This window comes from Esox lucius, chromosome 13 (assembly GCF_011004845.1).
Source record: "Esox lucius isolate fEsoLuc1 chromosome 13, fEsoLuc1.pri, whole genome shotgun sequence".
Taxonomy (NCBI): Eukaryota; Metazoa; Chordata; class Actinopteri; order Esociformes; family Esocidae; genus Esox; species Esox lucius.
This window is the reverse complement of record NC_047581.1, coordinates 30,902,789-30,925,797: the sequence shown is the minus strand read 5'-3', so window position 1 is coordinate 30,925,797 and position 23,009 is coordinate 30,902,789. Positions and strand designations below refer to the sequence as shown.

The 23,009-nt window shown below is 45.2% G+C and overlaps 1 protein-coding gene across 1 annotated transcript; it reads right to left on the bottom strand.

The window, feature by feature from the left end:
• Nucleotides 1-934: 934 nt before the first annotated feature.
• Nucleotides 935-16,449, bottom strand: LOC105021656 (protein HIRA). Its single transcript, XM_013136923.4, has 25 exons — nucleotides 16,169-16,449; nucleotides 15,630-15,692; nucleotides 15,365-15,475; nucleotides 14,956-15,046; nucleotides 14,705-14,799; nucleotides 14,492-14,587; nucleotides 14,225-14,385; nucleotides 13,449-13,616; nucleotides 12,942-13,055; nucleotides 12,514-12,584; nucleotides 11,984-12,089; nucleotides 10,045-10,254; nucleotides 9,828-9,913; nucleotides 9,362-9,535; nucleotides 9,075-9,248; nucleotides 8,590-8,806; nucleotides 7,748-7,849; nucleotides 7,447-7,595; nucleotides 7,125-7,286; nucleotides 6,910-6,968; nucleotides 6,341-6,446; nucleotides 5,921-6,043; nucleotides 3,863-4,026; nucleotides 3,567-3,655; nucleotides 935-2,058 (listed from the first exon to the last, which is right to left on the bottom strand). Exons 1-25 carry the CDS (start codon nucleotides 16,203-16,205, stop codon nucleotides 1,942-1,944), a joined length of 3,045 nt encoding a protein of 1,014 aa, XP_012992377.2. The 5' UTR covers nucleotides 16,206-16,449; the 3' UTR covers nucleotides 935-1,941.
• Nucleotides 16,450-23,009: the final 6,560 nt, after the last annotated feature.

Genomic DNA, 23,009 nt, shown 5'->3' with positions numbered 1-23,009 from the left:
ATTTTATAGTAGTCAACGCACTCCACCCACACAGTGGATGAGGATGTCAGATTGAGAAATTTTCAGTCCATTACATTAGTAGACATTGCAGCCATAAACACTGACAACACTGCTCGCTATTGTGTCATCAAACCTTCAATAGGTACAAAAACGTCTGAGATGAATCTTCCATTCAAAATATATTCTAAAACATAACTGGCGGTTAGACTTCCGGAACTCTAATCTTAGAAAGTGGGGGCGAATCCGAACCCCGTGTCTCACAGAGTCATCAAGAGTTCTCAGACAGTTTTTAACCGACTACTTCCAAACACCCACGCTGGCAGTCGTCGCTGGCAGCACGCAGACACAGAAGAGATCGTTTTTCATCTCCATCAGCACGTCCCAATTCATTCCTCCTGAAGCGTACTCGTTCAGTAATTCCCAGAAATCTAAAACTGTTGGAACAGCAGGAGGAACTCAGCGGCGAGTCCTCCCAACTCGTCTAACTTCTCAAAAACAGCCGAATGAGAAAGCCAGAGGCCCTGGCAGCCGAGGGATAACGCATGGAAGTGAAGGGAGGTTTCACAATATTAATTAATGCATATTATCGTTCATTGCTTTTGACCTTTTCATAATTGCCCTTTTCATTGTCAGTATATTCTGGTAAATTGAACTCCGAATTTATGAAGGGAATAAATTGGTTGAGTTAATGCAGAAAGTCTGACAATTGTTCACTAATTGTTCTCTCCCAAAATCACCTCAGCACTTTTCAGCCACCCTGTATAAATTCAGTCACACACCTCTAGTACACAGTGACAATGGTAACTAGCTAACGTAATGACACAGAAACTTGCTTTGGTGTAATGACACCAAACAGGACAGATCAACATACATTTATTCAACCCACTAGACAGGTCAGAGGTCAAACAGTCAGACCAGAAGACTCAGATCAAAAATCATTTGTTGATTGTTTATTTAATTCCTCTAACAGAAGCATTGCCGTTTCTATTTTTTTCTCTCTTTTTTTTGTAGAAAATGGAAAATAAGTTGTACAAACATTTAAAAATGATTGACGGAAAAGAAGCTGTACAAATTCTGTAAAGGGGAGTATGGAAGAGAAGGGTACTGTTCAATGTCTTGGCACAGTTTCTCAAAAGCGATCAATCCAGATATCACCTTTGGATCGGAACAAACGGATAGAAACAGTGAATATAACAGGAGTCCCCATTCGAGTCAATGATTATCCGTTCGATTCCTACGCAACCGATGAATCCAGAGAGATCTTTCGAAAAACTTGGGCCGGAGTACGGTGATTCGTGGCAGAACACGTCTTCCCTCTCTTCGCGCTGGCTGTCCTTTTCACATTACATTTAGCCGTAGTCGTGACCCCAAATGACCCTGTATATTCACACCCCAGGGCATGTGAAGGCGGGGGACTGTATGCTATAGGGATTGGGCTGTGATCCAGTCAGTCAAGGCGGGCTTCAACCACACACACAACTGTGGGCTTTAACCACACATAACGGCGGGCTTCAGGCGGACGGGCTGTTGTGCTTCAAGTGGCAGATCCAAATCCAGGTTTATGCTTTCCCCACCGTCTTCCCAGAAAAATAATCCCCCTGGATGCCTCCGGCGTGACTGGCGGCACTGTCTCTGCCCCCCCCCACCCCCCCACACCGTTACGGTTCATCAACATAATTATCACTGTCGTCATCAACTTAATCAAATCAATCAATTATTCATGGCTACTTAGCGACAATGCATCAGTTTGTGTCATTATTCATTGCCGTTTTTCTGCGCTCCAGGTCCCGGGTAACTGTGGTTCTTTGCCTGACGGAGGTTGAGTTAGGTGGAGAGGAATGGCGGAGGTCTGGCTGAATGGAGCCAATGTCCACTGGGTGAGGGAATGTCTGTCAGTAGCCCGGGTGGAGCAGCACTGGACAGCGGGGGGGAAGGGAAGTGCTATTTGCCGCGGAGCAGCTCCAGCTGATCCTGGTACTCAGTGAAGAGCCTCTGGAAGCGCAGGTTCTGTCCAATTACAGGCAGCAGCTCTTTCAACAGGTCCCTCTTCCGCAGGCCCTTTGGAGAGACAGACGGACAGAAAGATAGACAAAGACAGGGCAGAGGGGTCAAAGGCAAAGTCACACCATTTGATCATTATATTCTGTTTGGATTACACAAGATTCCCAGACATCCAATTCTAAATTCAGAGGTGGCCAATGAAATAAAATCAATGCTGTGAGAATACCCCTCTGGGACTAAACCAATCCTGTTATTAAGTGTTATTCCACAATCATTGGATACTACAACCTTTTTTTTTTACCCAATTTATCACCACCAAGCCATTCTGTCATTACCACATTGCTCGCTCAACCAGGAAAGGACTTGCCAGTACCTACACACTGAGAGGAGAGCATTACCCAGCCAACAAACCCAATCAGGCTTGCAGTTCCTGACCCGCCACAAGGAGTCACTGGACACAATCACTATGCTGTGACCGGACTTTAACCATTCATGGTCGACGTCCGCGATCCCGCGGACAGTGCTAATTTGCATACATATTTCGAAAAATAGATTCTCCATAATCGTCCGATTCCAATGGTATATTATTTGTAGCCACTTTCCTGAAGCGTTCCGTGTATAATTGGGGTTTTCCGTGTATAATATGGGTTGTATAGTTGTATAGTTTGGGTTGCTATGAGAACTTTTCACCAGGCAACGACATTGCCTATTCATCTTAGAAAGGCTCATTTGTACATCAGTATAAATATTACAAGCGTGTACATCACTATATATGATGTTTTTAACCATAATACATCGTTTGTATTATATATAAGATATAAAAATTTATATTTAGTCAAAATAGTATGGGGATGTTCTTGAGTTTTTGGGAAGAAGTTGGTAATTTTTCTGAGTTTATAAAATATATAAGTCCAAACGTAACTAGCGATCTAGTGCTGCCATCTGCTGGCCGTTTTGAGTCATTACACCTATTACATGGGATTTTACATTCAATCTTATTTATTTCATAATGTTTTATTTCTAGGTAGAAGAACCACATTTTTTGGGGGTGCCTATATTTTTTACCTTCTATTATATTATTTTTCATTATTTTCAACCCAATTACAGTGTAATTTGATAGTAAAGGCATGAAAGTATGAGGAAATACCATTGACACAAAATCTAATAATGCTTTAAAAAAAAAATCTTGATGCTGAATGGCAGAAATGTTTTCCGAAAACATTTTTTTTGCCTGTCAAACAGATGAGTTTTATAAATATTGACCCAGAAGTCTGTTTTTATGTGTTTTTATTGTAGCCAGAGGGGTTGCTATTAAAAGGATACATCATAATAGGTTGTATCTGTTACAGAAATGAATCTAGGACCCAAAATGTCCCACTAGTGAAATCCGGCCGAAAGCCCCATAGGCTACCAAGGGTTAAACATTGCCGCAATGAGAGCTGAACTGAGGGCCAGTAGCTTATTTTGCATTTAAACAAATGAAGGAGGCTCACTCTATTTCCAGCTGCAAACACTAAGTTCAACTCCATTAGTATTTCTACGTTCCGTCTGCCGTCGGCCCTTACCAGAGTTGTCGGTTCCCAGGCACTGCTGGCAGACTTGTGGACCGGTCCCAGTAAGTCTTTACAGAGTTCCCGTAGACGATAGTCAGAGCCTGCCGGACAGAACACACGGACACAACCAGGAAACATCCATTAAAAACCATTACGGTCAACATGTTACAAGTTGATGATAGGTGTTTCCTCAGATGTGAAAGCCTAATTCCAGACAAGTACTTAAACCACTAAGAAACCGATTGGCCCTCTCTAGCGAACAAGCCAATTGACAACGCGTTTTCCGCTCAGGAAGCAGTGCGGCTCACCCTCGTTGACCAGGAAGCGTGCGTAGATGAGGAGCCAATAGCGATACTCGACGCTGGAGCGCAGGATGAGGGCTGAGGCCAGCTGGTTCTCGAGGAAGGCCAGGGTCATGCCCTGCTGCAGGCTGTGAGGAGTAGAGGACAGTCTGGAGGCCAGGCGACCCGCGCTGGAACACAACGTCACAGTCAAAGGACACATTGACAATCACACTAAAATACATTGGCAAGATGTAGAACCAAATCACATTAAATAAAATAGTGGGGGGGGGGGGCTCGACCTACACATGTGACAGTTAGGGTGGGAATGGACCTCATAATAGCAAATACCAAAATGTCACCAAAAAGTCAGTTTTTCCAAAGAACCTCAGAGTGAGTTCAGTTATTAAGAGTAAGCAAGTGAAGAAGCTAGGAAGGGAAAACAGAGTTTTGTGGCAGGTACAGAAAACCTGGGCACAGATAAATCTGCTATATTTCCCAAAACAATACATCGTTTTATTTTATTTTTTATATTCAGTAGCAGTCAAAACTTTGTGCTTAATACACCTATACACTTGAATGGGTTAATGTCCAAACTTTTGACTGGTACTCTACATTATAATATAATAATATATACATACACTGATCAGCCATAACATTACGACCATCTGTCTAAAATTGTGTAGGTCCCCCTTTTGCCACCAAAACAGCCCTGACTCATCGAGGCATGGACTCCACTAGACCTCTGAAGGTGTGCGGTGGTATCTGGCACCAAGACGTTAGCAGCAGATCCTTTAAGTCCGCTTTTCTGACCGGGAACACCCCACAAGGGCTGCAGTTTTGGAGATGCTCTGACCCAGTCGTCTAGCCTTCACAATTTGGCCCTTGTCAAAGTCGCTCAGATCCTTACGCTCGCCCATTTTCCCAGCTTCTAACACAACAACTTTGAGGACAGAATTTTCACTTGCTGCCTAATATATCCCACCCACAGACAGGTGCCATGATAACGTGATGATCAGTGTTTTTCACTTCACCTGTCAGTGGGCATAATGTTATGGCTGATCGGTATACAGGTGCTGGTCATATAATTACAATATCATCAAAAAGTTGATTTATTTCAGTAATTCCATTCATAAAGTGAAACTTGTATAATGTATACATTCATTCCACACAGACTGCTATATTTCAAGTGTTTATTTATTTTAATTGTGATGATTATAACTGACAACTAATGCTTGAAGTCCAGTGTAAAGTTTCCACAGTCAGTGATGGTTTGGGGTGCCATGTCATCTGCTGGTGTTGGTCCACTGTGTTTTCTGAGGTCCAAGGTCAACGCAGCCGTCTACCAGGAAGTTTTAGAGCACTTCATGCTTCCTGCTGCTGACCAACTTTATGGAGATGCAGATTTCATTCTCCAACAGGACTTGGCACCTGTACACAGTGCCAAAGCTACCGGTACCTGGTTTAAGGACCATGGTATCCCTGTTCTTAATTGGCCAGCAAACTCGCCTGACCTTAACCCTATAGAAAATCTATGAGGTATTGTGAAGAGGAAGATGCGATACGCCAGACCCAACAATGCAGAAGAGCTGAAGGCCACTATCAGAGCAACCTGGGCTCACATAACACCTGAGCAGTGCCACAGACTGATCGACTCCATGCCACGCCGCATTGCTGCAGTAATTCAGGAAAAAGGAGCCCCAACTAAGTATTGAGTGCTGTACATGCTCATACTTTTCATGTTCATACTTTTCAGTTGGCCAACACTGTATTGGTCTTAAGTAATATGAAAATTTTTAGAGATACTGAATTTGGGATTTTCATTAGTTGTCAGTAATAATCATCACAATTAAAATAAATAAACATTTGAAATATATCAGTCTGTGTGTAGTGAATGAATATAATATACAAGTTTGACTTTTTGAATGGAATTACTGACATAAATCAACTTTTTGATGATATTCTAATTATACGACCAGCACCTGTATATATTACATATATATTCGTTTTTCTGTCCAAAATATGCAATCTACTGCGTTCTGGTTTCTAGGCCCCAGTCCCAACCGTGGTTACAGAGACACTCACTTGAGACAGCGGCCCTGCATGACGGCCAGGGGACCATGGGAAACAGCGGTGTCTTGGGAGGAGAGACAGTTCCTGAAGTCGGCACACTGAACCAGCAAGTCTTGTTTATCAGCGATCAAGTTCCTGAGACGCACATACAAACACGCACGCACGCGGAAATGAATGAACAACGTTAAACTGGTGTTAAGACTTTTGTTCTCCGTTTTACTACAAGACACCAGATCACAACCGTTTCATATTTCAATGACCAGCGGTGTGGACCCTTTGGGGCATTATCAACATAATGTAACTTTGGGTTAAGGAGCCTTCTCTAACGCGGCCCCCTATTCAGTATTTAAAGTGTACTGCTACCAACGGGCCCAGGTAGAAAGGAGTGATCTATCTAGGGAATAAGGGGTCCAATTTGAGAGATGGCCTTACCATGTCTCCAGGGAGAAGTTGAAGCAGTAAGACTTCCCACTGGACAGACTGATGACGGGAACCCCCTGCTGGGTTAGCAGAGACTGGGTCACCGTACACTCTGTGCCTAGAGGAGGACAGGAGGAATACAAGGAGGCCAGGATGAATACAGAGAGGCCAGGATGATTACAGAGGCCAGGATGAATACAGAGAGGCCAGGATGAATACAGAGAGGCCAGGATGAATACAGAGAGGCCAGGATGATTACAGAGAGGCCAGGATGATTACAGAGAGGCCAGGATGATTACAGAGAGGCCAGGATGATTACAGAGAGGCCAGGATGATTACAGAGAGGCCAGGATGAATACAGAGAGGAAAAACATTTTGGACCCATTTCCCAGATTAATCCCAGACTAAAAAAAAGCATGTTCATTGGAGATGCTCCATTCACCGTCCTGCAATCCAGGAATATGTTTAATCGGTGACAGATTAAGCAGAGTAATCTATTAAATCTGTGTCCAGGAAGCAAGCCCACTGACGTCAGCTCAAAGAAACAGCCGACCGTCCATAACAGAGCAACATGCTCTCACCTGACAGTATGGTCTGCAAGGACTCGTTCCTCACCAGAGCACTCTGTTTCTGCACGTCCCTGCGAGGAAAAAAATTTAAAAATCAATAAAATAAAAACCTGGTGAATTAGACACGGAGGAGGAGTAAAGAACAACCCCTTCGTGTCCTGACTTGGTTGGTTCACGTCAACAAGAAGTCAACCACAGGTGCGTCCAGTCGTGGGCCTCTTCCTCACCAGACGGACAGGGTGGCGCATGCCGTGAGCGCCATGACGTAGAAGCCAGAGCAGTGCAGTGTGGACATGGGCCCGGGCAGCAGGATGGCGGGGAGGAGTCGCCGGCCGCACGCCGAAAACACAGACAACATCCGGTCCACGCACGCCACCGCCACAATGTCGCTGCAGGACCGACAGGGAACAGACAGACGCCGGATTAAACGGCCGGACAAACGAAGGCCGCCGGTTTAGGCCAAAGCCCTGCGGCCGTCTAAACGGCAACAACAGGAGACGCTGGGTGACACGCTAGAGACCCCCACCACGCCGTCCCTCCACCGCTCACCTGCTGCCTGCTGCGGAGATGACCCGGCTGGGCAGCAGTGTGTCCCACTCCCTGCCCTCCCTGGAACAACGGAGCTGGCTGAGTTTGGCTCCGGACACCGTTGAGAACTCATTCTCCACTTCCAGGTACACTGGGGGTTCCATGCTCACCTAAACAGAGCCACAGACACGCGCGCACAGGGGGCCACAGACCACACATAAAAGAAGCAGAACAGTTTTGATAAGCGTTAGTTTTCAGCGCTCTAGTATTAGTGTCTTTCCTTCACCAGAAGTGTTACAGATAGAAATGAATAGAGATCTACCTGAAGAGTAAAGGTTTTCTGTGGGGTGGGGGTGGGCAGTTGGAGGACAGCCATGGGAACAGCAGCAACACGACAAGGTTCCTTCTCCGATGAAGGGGGAACCTGCAGGTGTGAAAGAAACGTTAAGACACAGCCAATCAGGTTATACACCATCGTCAAGGCAACCCTACAGAGGAGATATACAGAGGAAAAGGCAGGCAGGGTCCCAGACTTTTCTTTGTGGATTTTCATGATACCTTTTTAAATGGTTGCTTCAGGGCGACTTTCAAAAGGAAACTACTTTTTATATTTTCCAAGTTGCGTGATTGGAATAGATAACATGAAACATGAATTGTGCGTGCGACGCCGCGTATCAGCCACTCTCCCCCTCTCACTCACCCCCCCCCCCCCCAGTCCCGACAAGGGAGTAACTGTGATAACAGCTTCCCGTCGACATCTGAAACAGGCAGCTACTCACTATGCAAAAAAGGCAGAACGATAAAGCTAACCTAGCAAGGATGCCGAGGTTATAGTGAAATATGGCACACCCGTAATACGAATAAATCAGAGATAATTCCAGAAAAAACTAGCTCCCTCTCAACCCAAAGACACTAAGTACACGGTTGATCGGCATTATAACCGACAATATAGTAAATAAACAGCGGATCAAGTGGCCTTGTCCTCCTTCCTATGGACAGATACCCCCCCCCCCCCCCCCCCGAACTAACGCAAGACACCCGGCTCATAAGACCGGGGACACCTCCCTACCTAGCGATGTGCACGTAGCAATAAAACAAGATTGCCCACCATGTGCTCATGGCCCTCGCAGCTGTCCGTGCAAACAGCGTCGTCGCCCGCGTTACCTGCTGGAGAGGCGGGCCGCTTCCGGGGGTCATCATTTTCTGATCACTTTTCCTGGGTCGTCCCTTTTTCCTCTTCTCCACCTGGTTGTCGCCCCCGTCCGGGTCGTGGGGCTTCCTCTTGAAGGAGAGGGACCTCGCCACGGTCATCTTGTCCTCGCTGTCACTACTCGTCTCCTCCTTGGGTTTGGACTCCTTTAAAGTGCTGCCGTCTTTCCCTCTGAAACAGGAGACCGGGAACCCGGCAGAGAGACTTCCCATTCAAATGCACATTTAGGCAGTTCAGATCACTGCCGAGCGAACTGGTGTTTCCGGGCACTACTTCCGGTTTAACAGAATGTCATGAGTCACTTCCCATTGACCGGTCTACCCACAACGATCTCAAGGACTTGAGACAGGGAGGCTGTCTAGTCATTCCGTTTCTGGGCGAGACAACCACGTCTCAGTCAACAACAAAAAAACCAAGAAATGTGTCTCCGTGTCCATACCTGTCCAACGGGACGAGTCCTGCCATGGAGGAGATGCTGGCCCCCGGCGTGGCCTTTGACCTCTCTGTGAATCTGGAGTCAAGTGCTTTCATTGGTTCCATCTTAGTGGAGGCAGTTAAGAGCAGATTGGACTTCAAGGCTGTCGAGTTGGCCTGGGCCAAGCCACTGGAAACACTGCGGGGAACCACGGAAAAGACGTGGGAAAGAAAGAACGAATGAAGTGAGAGAATAACAAAAGACTGGAAGAAGAGTAGGGATGACCATTGAGACAAGACAAGACCGCTAACCCGTCCTTGGCGTCGTCCTGGGACTTTCCACCCGCTGGAGTGGACATGGGCTCCTGGCTGTGGCGCAGGCCGAGGGAGGTGGCCGTGTTGGAGTCGGAGGAGAGCTGGGAGGGGAGCTGGGTGACTGACCCTGGCAGGATGGGCACACTGTTGAACAGGGCCGGGGAGAAATCCCTGAGGACACCGCGGTCAAAAAACAGTGTGAGCTTGGACCAAGGCAAACCAGAACATCCCCTGGGAATGTAATGTCTTGAAATTGATGGGTTAAACCGATGAAAAGAATTATGTGTGCGCTAAAAGAGAAAAATCTATTTTTAATAACTTCTAAATTGAAAACAAAAAGTTGATTAAAAATTCTGTGTGACAGTGGAGAATGATGGAGAAATGGTAGAACGGGCTTCTTGGAACAGCCTGAATAGAACACACTGAAATGTATTAAAGGTGTGTGTGTGTGTGTGTATTTTACCCCGTGTCCAGCTGGGCAATGCAGAGCGGAGTGATCCTCCGTCGCCCATCGGCTGTCCTCGTCTCCACCTGTTTCTTCAACAGGTTCTAGAAGAACAAACCGCAGTCCACGGTGACATCACTGACTCAGTAACCACAGAGACCAATCAGGATCACAGAAACGCAGAGTCCAAGGTCCCAGAATAAAATTACTGGGGGGGCTGGCGTGCCTGGCCTACCTTTCGGATGTCCTCCAGAGACTCTCCATTGACGACGCTGGTCAGTTTGTGTGCCTGGGCCTCGCGGGGGAGGCTCTGTCGGGCGAGCTCCTCACGCTGCCTCTCCTGCTGGTACTTGAGCATCTCCGGGTTCTCGATGATGGTGGTGGAGAGCTGGGCCTCAGTGGTGATGGCCAGACTCTTGCCGTAGATGTTGTGGTGGATGGCGTTCTGGGAGGAGGAATGCGGGGGGGGGGGGGGTAGGAGAGTTAGCTGACTGGGATAGTTGTGTATGACACGTAATGAATCAGTGGTCTAGGGTCATCCAGCGCTCTGTCTCCAATAAAGCATAACATGGCAGGAAACAGAACGAATACAACGGGCTGGGGACCAGCACTCGCAGCAATGTGACTGTTCCACCCATGGGTGCGCTGTCAATGGCTGCTTGGTGTTGTGTTTAGGCCCATCCAACGCCACTCTGTGTTGTGTTTAGGCCCATCCAACGCCACTCTGTGTTGTGTTTAGGCCCATCCAACGCCACTCTGTGTTGTGTTTAGGCCCATCCAACGCCACTCTGTGTTGTGTTTAGGCCCATCCAACGCCACTCTGTGTTGTGTTTAGGCCCATCCAACGCCACTCTGTGTTGTGTTTAGGCCCATCCAACGCCACTCTGTGTTGTGTTTAGGCCCATCCAACGCCACTCTGTGTTGTGTTTAGGCCCATCCAACGCCACTCTGTGTTGTGTTTAGGCCCATCCAACGCCACTCTGTGTTGTGTTTAGGCCCATCCAACGCTACTCTGTGTTGTGTTTAGGCCCATCCAACGCCACTCTGTGTTGTGTTTAGGCCCATCCAACGCCACTCTGTGTTGTGTTTAGGCCCATCCAACGCTACTCTGTGTTGTGTTTAGGCCCATCCAACGCTACTCTGTGTTGTGTTTAGGCCCATCCAACGCCACTCTGTGTTGTGTTTAGGCCCATCCAACGCCACTCTGTGTTGCGTTTAGGCCCATACAACGCCACTCTGTGTTGTGTTTAGGCCCATCCAACTCTATTCTCTCATAATGACGATTCATCTCGTGAAGTTAATTATTCGCTGCTTGTGATGTAACACTTGCTTTTTAAATACAACATGCAGACCGGAAGGTTTTCTTCCTTGATTGTGCTACACGGATTCCCAGGTAGCAGCACCTTCCACTATCTCTGAGAAGCCGTTTACTGCTGTTTCTGTTTCCACCAAACATGTAGGAATCCTAGAGTGATCGCCCCACTGGCTGGTTAAAGCTAGACAGCATGACTAATGGTGGCTAAACACTGTTATCGAAGCAAAAAAACCTTTGCACCTCGATTTAAACAGCCCGGGAATATGGCTAGTTTAAACTGTAGCACACAAGGATCCAGGGTTTGTTTAAAAGGATGTGTGGGGCAACAAACACCCTTTAAAAAGGTTATGTGCAACGCAGAGCTGGGATATTAAAAAAAACGAAGAAATTAACCAGGCAAGCCTAGTTCAGTCGGCCCGCGATTAGAAAGGATGAATGTCGTTGTCCCTTGTGTGAAAGGCCGTGTCTCTAACCACTACGCTATTTAACAAGGGGTAGTCAGTCACTCACTCAGTAAGAGACATTCGCTCTTCTTGGCTGGCTCCGCTTCCGCGGTCCGGCAAAAAAAAAAAAGACTCCTGCAATCTGAAAAAATTATTGCTGCGACTAACATGGGTTTCCTCTATTGAGGACTGTCATTTGTCTACTCAGAAGACCCTCTACTAGTCCACTCTACTGGAGCCACGGAGACGTTCACCTGGCATTTGATTTCAGTAAGTATATGGGAACTGATATTTGCCAATATCATAGCACTTGGCAATTATAGATCACTCCAGAAAATGTGGCCCGACTTGGCGTTTGGTGTAGCGACAGACACTGGGAATTCAAGTCAACTGAACGATGCAAGCGGTGGACTGACCTTCTCATCCTCATTGAGAGGGTCTCCCAGTTCGTCCTGAGAGAAGTCCAGGTAGGCCACTGTACCGTCCATAGAACACACCAAGATACCCAGCCCATTCAGGGTCCTAGATGGAGCAGACACGAGAACAGAACCACACCTGAACAAGAATGTCGCCGTCTGGATCTCCTAACACCTTTGGACGAAAGAGACTGACAACCGGGTTAAGAAAAGGCGTTTAGCAGAAGGTTGATTTACAGTCAATATGAATATTTCTTTAAAGACACAGATAGTCCCGGGAATTAAACCCACTATTCCAGCATTGCTAGTGCCAGCAGCTGAACGCAGTGAAGTGGGGTGACTGAGCTCTGTTATGAATTATTATTTGGCCAGTGTTAGCACCTTCAGTGTTGTGGAAGGAGATTGGGACCATAGGCATGTAATTTGGTTGTTCATGAACTTCCAGTTTCAATCTCTTAACACAGAACTAGATCTTAAGCATCCAACCGTTTAATCAAGATGGCACCCAGGGTTTCACTGGGACACCTTACCATGAGATGTCCATGATGGATTTATCGAACAGGTCGTGGATGACCACCAGAGGGCGCTTAAGAGACGTGAGCTGAAGAGAGAAGTAAACAAACAAGATTTCCGTACAGTGAATCGTAACTGCCATTAATAAAACAGTTTATTACGCAGTAATACCACCACCCCTATACCTTATGGTGTATTGGGGCTCTACTGAGAGCTCCATATGTATAATCCATATGGTGTATGGGGGCTCTACTGAGAGCTCAATATATAAGACATAAGACTCATGGACGAGGGAGGATGTCATCATGATACAAAACTGTACAGCCAGGACACAACGGAACATTCATAACAACAAAGAAAACCAAGAAGATCAGCCTTTTAGCCAAGGTGTGGGTCACCTCCAATGGTTTATTTAGGATAACTTTTTTTTTAAAGTAGAACTTACCCAAACGGACAGGGAGCGGTCTTTGCTTCCCACAGCACAGCAGCAGTAGGGGCAGCTGGGCTTGGGAGAGCTGCCGTTCTTCTGTTTCTTCTTGAAGATTTTGGGGTTGAATTTCTGCAGCAGAAATACAAAGAGTTTGTAATAGGTTTGGGGCATCATGCTGTAGGTGTCTTACTCTTGTATTGGAATAACAACATTTACATTACAGCCAGACATATTAGCTAGCTAGTTTTCAGGGCAAAGTGCAAAAATTCTAATCAATCGAGACTGGACATTGGTTCTCAACCTGGTTAAAGTTTGAACAGGACAACAGACTAAAATCCGCAATGTCGTTCATGATCACAGAACAGGAGAATGACTGTAACCCTTCTCTTGGTTACTTCTCTGATTTGTTTTTTTCTCAGCCCACTGTGCTTCCGTTGAATCGACTGTCTTAAGCTGGTTGCCTGTAAAGTGGTGAAAAGGGCTTTAAAAGAAAAATCCATATGATTGATCTCTGGCCCTCACCACAACAGTGACAGCTTTGCGGTGGCCCACAAAGTCCATGTTGGTCTTCCAGCCATCCCTCTCGATGATCTGTGCAGTGGGCCCGGAGTTGTTCATGGCATGGGCCGACACCAGGTACTGTCCGTCAGGAGACCAGCTCAGGCGCAGAACATGGGTGGTCCCGCCGCACTGGTCAACCCCGAAACAGAGATCAGAGGGTCACATGGTCGCCACAGAAACAACAAACAGGCGTCGCCAGACTAAGCACAAATGTCCCAGGGACAGGGAAAGAGGGGCAGGGTTTCATACCGTCATTCAGCCTCTCACACTCCAGGGTTCACAAGCGTTTTACACTATTAATATGGGCACTAGTCACTATAAATGTGCTGTTAGTCAAAAATGATAACAAAAATAAACAAGCTCAAAGTTATACAAGTATACGTAGTAGCTGGATACCTACATAGCTGGACTTTGGACACTTACAAGCGAAGACGAGCACTATATACATTGCACAAATAAAAGAAAATGATAAACTTCAAGCTCCTGATTTCTCTCATTTTGATTTTTGGACAGGGAACACACAACTGATGTGATTATTCTCTGCTGTATGCTTTGAAAACATTTTGCTTTATCTCCTAACTTCTCTAAACATTAGTCCAGCCCAGTTAACACCCCCCTAGCGCATGCTCACACGGCCCAACGGTCTTCCACAGTCTGTTTTTCTACGAAGTACACAAATGAACACACCCCAGCCATGCCGTGTGAAGCGACGTTGACTCTGGCCAAACGGAGCTCACCTCATTGAAGGGCTTGGTGATGTTGGTCTCCTGCTGCCAGTCCATGGTCCTCCACACTTTCAGGCTGTGGTCGTCAGCCTGGGAGGCGATGTACTTTCCTACCGGGTCCCACGTCAGCCCCTTCACTAGGCCAGTGTGTCCCCTCAACGACGTCACTATCTCTGGAGGGCCAAGGCACAAGGGTGGTTGTGAGACAAAAAAAAACAAAAAACACAACGGGGGGGGGGGGGGGGGATTAACCTTGCGTGTCCCCTGTTCGGCTCACACCTGGGAATTTGCGTGCGTTCCAGACGACGACGGTGTTGTCCACGCTGCAGGAGGCCAACCACACGTCGTGAGGTGACCACGCCACGTCCATGACATCTGAGAGAAACGCACACAGACGACAGGTTCCCACAGAGCTGTCAATGTGGCGCAGAGCTTGGGGGGGAAAAAAGCTGCCGTCTTACCGGACGCTCACAGGCGAGCACGAGCATTTACCTCCTGTGTGGTTGCGCAGTATGGTCACACAGCGCCACTGCTCCACGTTGGCCAGTTTACTGCTGGAGCCGAAGACGGTGCTGGGCCCGATGAAGCTGTTCAAGTGAACGCGGAGAGAACGTAAGGTCACCCACGGAAGACAGAAATGCAACGGCACAATATCTCACAGCATAAAAAAATACATACTGGGGAAAAGCAGTCTGTTGAAAGTGTGTGTGTGTGTGGGTGTGGGGGGGGTCTGTGTTACATACGTAGCTCTCTTCCACACCATGACCAGCTTGTCATCCCCCCCAGAGGCCAGGTACTGCCCGTTATTCGACCAGCGGACACAGTTCACGCAGGCTATGAAAAAAATACACAACACAACTGTTGAAGAACACACACAGAAGGGGTCCACTGGGGCACGAGGACGTTAACTTAAACACTGATCTTGGGTCAGTTTTGCTTTAGGGTGGAAACTGAGAAAGGGAAGCCGTTTATACTCTTTTTCCTACACGAGAATTCACCCAAGAGCACTTCTTCCATTTTTTAGCAGGTTTTTTGTCAGCCGGCCTGCCAGCGTACAGTCGAGTTCGACTCTAATGCAAGTCAAATTGATTAAGGGTATGTGTGTATGAAATGTGAGCAGCAGACACGAAATGTTGGCAAGAGAAAAAGCACCTAAGTGATTGTCCATCTGGCAGAGCATCTTGGGGGTGGCCTCGTTCTTCTCCGCCTCCTCTCGGAGCACTGGGGTCATGTTCCATATAACAACCTTCCCCGAATCCTCTCCTACAAAACACCAAACAGAACTTTATTCAGTTGCCTTTAAATTGTGCTGATACTGTTTAACAAACTGTTTTATTTTTAATGTAAGGCTAACAGTTATAACGTCCTTTATACGTCGCTGTGATGTTCATTATTATTAAATGATGATGATCCTTACCCTGGCCACCTGTGGCAAACTTTGTTCCATCGGGATGGATGTCAACCGAAAATATTGGTTTCCCTGGGAAACATACATGCCATGGCAGTTAATTCAATGCTGAAATGTCTATAATGCATCCAAATGTCTATAATGCATGTCTAGAACGTGTCCGATGCAGAACACCGACTGTGCCAAGGGTCTAACATAGATCTTGCAGTCTGCATAGGGTGCAACCACTGTCGCATTCGAGATGGTACTTGAAAATACTTAAGGCGTTAACTAACTACCTACGGTACAGTACTGCTAATGAACACGCTAGTTAGCTAAACTAAGCAAAAGACAATTGTTTTGGCATGCTAACGTTAGCGAACGCCTTATTCAACTTCAGAGAGCACTACGCCTTGCCTTTTGTGTAGTTTACACATGTGCAGGAATGACTGCTAGCTTACTCATACTACCCACCCCACACACACAACCCCTTCCCCCTTCTCAACAACAACAAAAGCGCAACTTGTCTTGGCTCAGGATTCCAGCACAGACGCGAATAAAATACTTACCATTGTGACCGACCCAACTCGGCTTCAATAGCTTCATTTCAAGTGCGTTGGATTTGAATAGAAATATGTTGACCAAATGGTGGTTTCTCCCAGTCTCTTGCTTTTATATCCTTGGATACGAAGTATCTTCACTTTGTATCAAAGTCCGTCCGTTACTTTAATTCAACTCCATTTCTCTTGCAACCCTACACATCTCTCATCATCCCCAATTTCCAAGCAGAAGAAACAGCCGCACAAAAAAACAGCGGCAGCAACACGGGAAGTATTCCACCTTTCCACCAGGTCCCCTGGAAACGTGTCCTATTGGACATCAGTTCCATGGGGGCATTGTTCCCTATCACCCCTACATGTGCGTTTAGCTTATTTGAAAATAATGTAGCACTTTTTAGTGAGAAACGGTAGATTGAGATTGAATCAGTGATGTGGAAAATAAAAGTAGTACAGAAGGTAATTAGTATCGTTAATAATAGTAATAGCTTTGCCAGCAATAATGTAACTGTGGCGCGCTGTCTTTTATTGTAAAAAACCTCAGTGAATGCTATGCTAAACAACAAAAATGCAAACAAAGGGCATGTCTGTAAAAGTCTCGTATAAATGATCGCGTATTTTCCTTATATGATCGGATTATAAAATCCGACGTGATTTAAAAAATATTGTGACTCGAGATTTTTTTCAGCTGTTGCACTTTGTTAGCAATCGCGTTAGCGTTCTGTATGTTATGGTAGCCTTAGCTTAAAATGTTAGCTAAGCAACCTAGCTTGCTAACTTTATATAGCCAGTGCTTTACAGTTACAAATGTTGTATAACATTGATATTGCGCTAGCTAGCTTGGTAAACTAGTCGATAGTCTTAGGGTTGTAACGAAGTAAGGATTGTTAGGGTTATGGCAGCTAATGTGGTCAATGATGTTTTCCCACTGCGCATCTTAGACAATTCTGTGATGACCAATGACTATTCTGAGACCACAGTTGCCCCGCTAGGCATCGTGTATTGTCAAAGATACATATAACTGGGTAGATGACTTGTCTCTACTGTATATTTGAACAGGTTTTACTAAATTAGGTCAGAAATGCCCCCAAACTGGCTGAACAAGAAACATTTCACTGTCGCAATTGTAAAGTGTAGCTTTTATTTTGTTTTCAGGGTTAGGTTTTAGGGTATATTTAATGTTAGAATTAGTGAAGATGTCAATGTGTCTATTTACCTATACCATCAAAATGATAGGGAAAAACTATATATTTACACTGAATGTTTATTTTTAACAAGTAATATATTTCTTCAATAGAAAGATAGGTGTCTAAAGTATTGGCACCCATCAGGATTCTAATCAATAAAATATGCATTCTAGAGGCTAGTCTATACACACAGACCAATGGTTGGAAATCCTTTTTCCAATCACATAAGTGCCAAGGTATTGTTGACAATTCATTTATGTAGAAATACACCTGTAATTTATGATTTTGGTTGATTCCCCAGAATCAGTATTTTTACCAGAAGGAACACAACTACACCACTTCCAGCAGCACCTGGTCCCTCATCAACAGATCTGGCTTCACATCAGAGGTGAACAAGTTGGACGCAGCTTTGTAGGCTGACTTCAGGCTAGGTCAGCATGTGGTTTCCTATGAGTTATTGCCAGTTAGGTGTGGCGTCCAACTACTGTATATGTTTTCCTTATGTGTTGATGTGTACAGTACAGACTCTTCTCTTTTTCTATCACAATGGTAAATGGTATCTAAGTGTTGTGTAGGAGTGATGTGTAAGTTCATCTATGGGAAGTAGCGTGGTATTGGTTTCTGGACTACAGTACTGATTGCACCTCCTTGTTGAAATCCCTAGAGGGTTTTATGGGTTCACATGGGATAGGTAGCCTGTGGTGTGGAGGCCAAGCCTTATACAGTATCTGACAAAAGTGAGTACATCCCTCACATTTTTGCAAATATTTGATTATATATATTTTTGTGACACCACTGAAGAAATGACATTCTGCTACAATGTAAAGTAGTGTGTACACCTTGTATAACAATGTACATTTGCTGTCCCCTCAAAATAAGTCAACATGCAGCCATTAATGTCTAAACTGCTGGCAACAAAAGTGAGTACACCCCTAAGTGAAAATGTCCATATTTTGTGTGGCCTCCATTATTTCCCGGCACTGCCTTAACCCTCTTGGGCATGGAGTTCACCAGAGCTTCACAGGTTCCCACTGGAGCCCTCTTCCACTCCATGATGACATCACAGAGCTGGTGGATGTTAGAGACCTTGCGCTCCTCCACTTTCCGTTTGAGGATGCCCCACAGATGCTCAATAGGGTTTAGGTCTGGAGACATGCTTGGCCAGTCCATCATCTTTACCCTCAGCTTCTTTAACAAGGCAGTGGTCGTCTTGGAGGTGTGTTTGGGGTTGTTATCATGTTGGAATACTGCCCTGTGACCCAGTCTCCGAAGGGAGGGGATCATGCTCTGCTTCTGTATGTCACAGTACATGTTGGCATTCATGGTTCCCTCAATGAACTGTCACTTCCCAGTGCCGGCAGCACTCATGCAGCCCCAGGCCATGACACTCCTACCACCATGCTTGACTGTAGACAAGACACACTTGCCTTTGTACTCCCCACCTGGTTGCCGCCACACACGCTTGACACCATCTTAACCAAATACTTTTATCTTGGTCTCATCAGACCACAGGACATGTTTCCAGTAATCCATGTCCTTAGACTGCTTGTCTTCAGCAAACTGTTTGCAAGCTTTCTTGTGCATCATCTTTAGAAGAGGCTTCCATCTAGGATGACAGCCACGCAGACCAATTTGATGCAGTGTGTGGCATATGGTCTGAGCACTGACAGGCTGACCCCCCACCCCTTCAACCTCTGCAGCAATACTGGCAGCACTCATACGTCTATTTCCCAAAGACAACCTCTGGATATGACGCTGAGCACGTGCACTCAACTTCTTTGGTTGACCATGGTGAGGCCTGTTCTTAGTGGAACCTGTCCTGTTAAACCCCTGTATGGTCTTGGCCACTGTGCTTCCGTTTCAGGGTCTTGGCAATCTTCTTATAGCCTAGGCCATCTTCATGTAGATCAACAATTCTTTTTTTCAGATCCTCAGAGAGTTCTTTGCCATGAGGTGCCATGTTGAACTTCCAGTGACCAGTATGAGTGAGTGTGAGAGCGATAACACCAGATTTAACACACCTGCTCCCCATTCACACCTGAGACCTTGTAACACTAACGAGTCACATGACACCGGGGAGGGAAATTGGCTAATTGGGCCCAATTTGGACATTTTCACTTAGGCGTGTACGCACTTTTGTTGCCAGCGGTTTAGACATTAATGGCTCTGTGTTGAGTTATTTTGAGGGGACAGCAAATTTACACTGTTATAGAAGCTGTACACTCACTACTTTACATTGTAGCAAAGTGTCATTTCTTCAGTGTTGTCACATGAAAATATATAATCAAATATTTACGAAAATGTGAGGGGTGTACTCTTTCACTGGCTATCCACCACAATGGTAAGAAATCAGCCCCTATGGTGTGGTACTGTCAAATGGACAGAGTTTTTGCAATTTTTTCACCCTCTGAAGGAGGATGATGCATATTATGTGGTTTATAGAAATAAAAAGTACAACGCACTTTAAAGGTGAACTTGACAAAATTACAATGGCACGAGCAGCATGGCAAGATGCAAGACTTGACACTTGTGGTAGACGCAAACCTGAACAGAGACGTTTTTTCCCCATCTTTCCATGTTTGCATCCTGTGCCGATTACTTCTAAAGGAAAATGTTTAATATTGATTAAAATTGCCTGCTCATGTGTCTGCATACGGTGAGTTTTGGAAGATATCCATTTTGCTCTTTCTGAATCTGTTGTAGGCGTTCTGACAAACATTCCTCCTGTATTAAAATAATTGTGTTAATATTTCTAAAATAATGGGTTCACTGAAGAGCTGGATTCTCAGGCCCTAAAAACCAGGGACCAAGTGTGTAATCCTGGTGTTCTGATAGATTAAGCTTTCACCCATCATATCAAAGCGATCACCAAAACAGCATTTTACCATCTTCAAAATATAGCCAGAATCAAGGGCTTGGTGTCCCCAAAAAGACCTAGAGAAGCTCATCCATGCTTTTATCTCTAGTAGGGTTGACTACTGTGATGGGCTTCTAACTGGACTCCCCAAAAAGACTGTTAAACAGCTGCAGCTCATTCAGAATGCTGCTGCTAGAATGTTAACCAGGTCCAAGAGAACAGAGCACATAACTCCGGTTCTTAAATCTTTGCACTGGCTTCCAGTCAGTTACAGAAAATGTGTGGTGCTTTTAGTCTATAAATCACTGAATGGTTTAGGCCCTGAAAACATTTCTTAGAGCCATGAACTCAGCTGGCTAAGCCCAGAATCCAAACTAAACATGGTCAAGATGCATTTAGCAGTTATGCTGCATACAACTGGAATAAACTGCCAGAATATCTTAGATGTGCCCCAAATGTATACATTTTTAAATCCAGGTTAAAAACACTTCTCTTTTCACATGCCTATGACTGAGCTCTTGAACTTAACCATACCGTTAGCCTTGCAGCTTCTATAGCTTCCTCGTGGTTATGTTTTTTATAGTTTTCATTCCATTTCTATTTTCTTATTCTATGTAAACTGTTTTTTATTATTGAGGTGGTTAGAGTGCCCCTTGTTTTATTATTGTCATAAAGCACATTGGATTGCCTTTTTGATGTCTTTATTCTAGTATTTGTTTTTATTCTATTGAATTTTTATTCATATTTATTTGTAAAGCGCATTGAATTGCTTCTATGTATTAACTGTGCTATATAAATAAACTTGCTTACTTAAGTGCTGAACTGCAAATTGATTATTTATTAAATACATTGTGTGTGAGAGATTGCTATTTCAGAATAATGCACAAGGACTCCTTGTAATGATTGTTTTAATGGTCATACATTTCACTTCAGAAAATACAAAAACAGAATCGAAGAAAAAAAAAAAAAGCTTTCTTGGAAACTATTAAATGGTTTGTTTCAGCAGAAAGTGAACACGGTTTTAGAATGATTAAGTCAGCAAGAGCAGCCATGGTCCAGATTCAATGTGGAAATGTACAGCCAAACATGGGTGTCGTGTTTCTTCATCACCTGGATATGTGAACACCAATCTTCACGGGCAATTTATATTAGGGAAAGTTTCAGGGTTGATCTAACATGTTCGCACAGTTTGGTCTGGGTTCAATAGTTGATGCTTTTACATAATTTGTAGAAAACAAACAAGTTACAGTTGTACTACGGAGACAGTCCACATCTTACTGAAGGGTAAAGCATTTTACTTTAGCTTCTCATTAATGCGTACATCCCACAAGGTAATATTGCATCTCTTATGCCCCATTTGTTTTTAGGTTTGTATAGCACATATATAAAGAAAAACAGACATTTAAGTTACTCTGGTTCATGGTCTGAGGAGCTTTAGTCTCATTTTGCAATACATGTGACTCTAATAATTCACAAACTAAGAACGATCGTGAATCTGAATAAATTGTTACCAGCTAATGGGTTATGGTTTGATAGGACACAATGGGACACAAACAGCATCAATACCATCAACCATCATATTGTCATGCCTCTGATCAAAACCTTTTTATTTCTGTGCTGAAATCTACATTCATATTTTGATTTGGTTGAGCAAGCTTTTTTTCCCCTCTCCTTACAAACATGATGCTTTTAAAGTGAGGCGAATTCAAAATGGTCCCTTTTAATGTACAATAATCAAAGTAACACTTCAATAGATGGGGAATGACCAGAAGCAACCATCCCTGCCATTCATGAATAGAAGGACCCCACTATAAATCGAAAGCATAGTCAATGAAGGAAACTAGACAGGCATCACATTAACACCCTACACACAATCAACTCGACAAAGACCAAATATAAAAGCACATTCATGTTAAAAGATGCTTTGGAATGATTTCAGCTTGGCAAAATAACTTGCTCATGAGACTATATGTTACCCCTTTCCCTCTTGCATTCAAGACATTCGATTCATATATTATTTTCTTTATTAACTTCAGCAATAAATGCCATGGATACTTATGATACCCCACAACAATAAATAAGAAAATAGTTGTGTATGATTGGTCCATGTGGTGGAACATAGAAATTACAAAAAAGGAAAAAGAGAATCTGAAAACAAGGACACAATAGCTGGAAAGACCAGGAGGCCATTTTAAAGCAAAGACAAAACCAACAGGAATGAAACACAAAATGGAGGGATGCCATGAAAACTCCCTGTAAACCTTTTGTGAAATAAATGAAATTATAAAAACAAGGGTGTATCACTGAAAAAAAGAAAAGCATGATGCTCTACTGCTAAAGAGAGCAAGGCAGTCATTTACCTTACTCATAACACACACGCACGCAGGCACACACGCACTCACGCACGCACGCAGGCACACACGCACTCACGCACGCACGCAGGCACACACGCACTCACGCACGCAGGCACACACGCACGCAGGCACACACGCACGCACGCACGCAGGCACACACGCACGCAGGCACACATGCACTCACGCACGCACGCAGGCACACACGCACGCAGGCACACACGCACTCACGCACGCAGGCACACACGCACTCACGCACGCAGGCACACACGCACACACACGCACGCAGGCACACACGCACGCACGCACTCACGCACGCACGCAGGCACACACGCACGCAGGCACACACGCACGCAGGCACACACGCACGCAGGCACACGCAGGCACACGCACGCACGCACACCCACGCACACCCACGCACACCCACGCACACCCACGCACACCCACGCACACCCACG